The 2,096-nt window shown below is 52.9% G+C and overlaps 1 protein-coding gene across 1 annotated transcript; it reads right to left on the bottom strand.

The window, feature by feature from the left end:
- Positions 1 to 434: 434 nt before the first annotated feature.
- Positions 435 to 1,433, bottom strand: CHC_T00007045001 (hypothetical protein). Its single transcript, XM_005710910.1, has 3 exons — positions 1,361 to 1,433; positions 648 to 1,189; positions 435 to 470 (listed from the first exon to the last, which is right to left on the bottom strand). Exons 1-3 carry the CDS (start codon positions 1,431 to 1,433, stop codon positions 435 to 437), a joined length of 651 nt encoding a protein of 216 aa, XP_005710967.1.
- Positions 1,434 to 2,096: the final 663 nt, after the last annotated feature.

Raw genomic sequence — 2,096 nt, 5'->3', positions numbered from 1 at the left:
GGAACTGCGATGCAGTACGGCATTCGAGTCACCGATGTACATCGAGTACGCAGGGGAGATCTCACGCGCCTGGCAGAAGTCGGTAGCAGCGATCGACTCGATCCCACAAAGGCAACAAGGTATTACTGCTGTACCAAGGGTAGTGCATTCATGCGCACTGGCCAATGGATGACGTCACGCTTTCGCTTTCGTCGGCTGCGTTTTGACCCCGTGCAACTCGCCTGCCTTGCGTCCTCCGCAGAAATAGCTTAATGCTTCGACTTTCGACCAAACCCTATGGCAACCACCTCCATTATAGTTCTGTGTACACTTTAGTGTTGTGTTGTGTAGATTTTATGGATAGCGCTCAAGGAACGGGATGCGTCGAGATCGAAGGGAGCGGAGACGGTGATCGGAGGAGGGAGGGAGAGATCGGTAAAGCTCTTTCGATAGGCTTACCAATGGCGGGCAATACGCAGCAGGTCATTGTGCTGTGCGCAAACGAGGATAGTGTCCTTATCGAGGGTAGGAATAATAGAGCAGGGAGCATGAAGGCTGGTCTTGTTAAAGGCGGTGCGGAACGCTTGGGGGTTGACGAAGGGTCGCTTATCAGTGGTAGACACACGAGCAAAGCGTTTCTTGTCGTAGCCGAACATGTCTCGACTGACATACCGAAGATCCGCTTGCAATTTGCGCGAGAGACGTGGGAGGTTGTCGCGGCGAGGGTGCGGGGCGGTTGGAGAGTAACTAACTGCCAGGAGTCGCGACAGAGGTTTCGGGGGCGGAAGAGTGGCGGAGGCGGCACGGAGGTACGGTGACGAAGCAACGGGAGCGACCGCTGGATCGGGGGAGGAAGAGAGAGGGGCGTCGAGGGCCTGGCCGGAGAGCTTAGCGAGCAGGTGGACGAAGGAACCGAAAGCGGTGTTGGGCCCGAGAGATTGGAGGAGGGATTTCGCGGCAGGGGAGGTATCGATGTGAGCAAGGAAGCGAGCGACGGAGGCGGAGTCAGATAGATCAACATCCGGGCCAAGCACGGTCGTACCATCCGTGAAGAGTTTGAGGAGATCTAAAATTTTGTGGGCGGGATCGGAGGGCGCCATTGGGCGCGGCGCCGACGCGGCTGGCATGAGCAGGGGGTTTCGTGCGGGGAGTCTCGAGACTGGTCGAACTTCGAAACGAGGAAGCAATCGTTCCCTTCGAGGCAAGTACCCTTCGAAGGGTGGCGGGTGTTAGAACGGGAGACCCATGAGTCGGATTACTCCCTCGTCGTCGTATCTACGTCTACATATATGCACTTTTGGCACTGTAATGTAATCTGAAATGTGCGATCTGACAGCGGGCTCTCCCCTCTCTTACTGTACCTTCAGGTTTGCCATGCCACGTGCGGGCTGGCGATGGCCGTGCGCCCGTGATCCAATCAACCAAAAAATTCCCCAAAAAATTCCCCGACCCATGTGGGAATTGTCCCAGGAAAAGTTTGAAGGAAATAGTTTAAACAGTTTATTAATGTCTAGAAGAACCTACGACCGGCTCTTCAAACCCAACCGAACCTCCGGGCAATCGGAGCGCTGTTCGTGAAGGATTCTGCGTAGACACGTCTGTTCAAATCTGCCTCCGGGCAGACCCACGCGCTAGTCGCATGGGATTGTCCGTTATATACTAATTTACTGTAACCCTAAACACGGCAAGTTCTTTCCTCACCCCGTGACCCATTCACGTGGTGAGGTATATCGCCATATGACAGACATTATGATAGAAACTTTCACACTGCCATTTTTCCAGAAGTAGAACTTGCCGGAGTCCTGACAATCCATTTTCGGACAGTATTGTGGTCGTAACCCGTATCTAGGAGCTTTTCCAAGGCTTCGTTGGGATGTTCTTTTGTCAAACCATCGGCTACGTTGTTTTCGGAGGAGACAAGCCCGACATGAGATATTTCTTCTCGGTTATAGCATTGTCTCGAGGATGCTATGTCAATCATCAGCCTTTTCTCTGTCGTTGAAGAACCCTTGGTGATGACGTCGAACATTTGTAGCGAATCCGTGAACATATGAAGTGGGATTCTCTTCTTGAATATCATTTGAAGGTCATGTCGTAATATGTACGCTCTGTCGAAT

The sequence above is a fragment of the Chondrus crispus genome, genomic scaffold (assembly GCF_000350225.1).
Source record: "Chondrus crispus Stackhouse genomic scaffold, scaffold_6, whole genome shotgun sequence".
Taxonomy (NCBI): Eukaryota; Rhodophyta; class Florideophyceae; order Gigartinales; family Gigartinaceae; genus Chondrus; species Chondrus crispus.
Note: the sequence above shows the minus strand (reverse complement) of the source record. Positions and strands in the feature narration are given on the sequence as shown.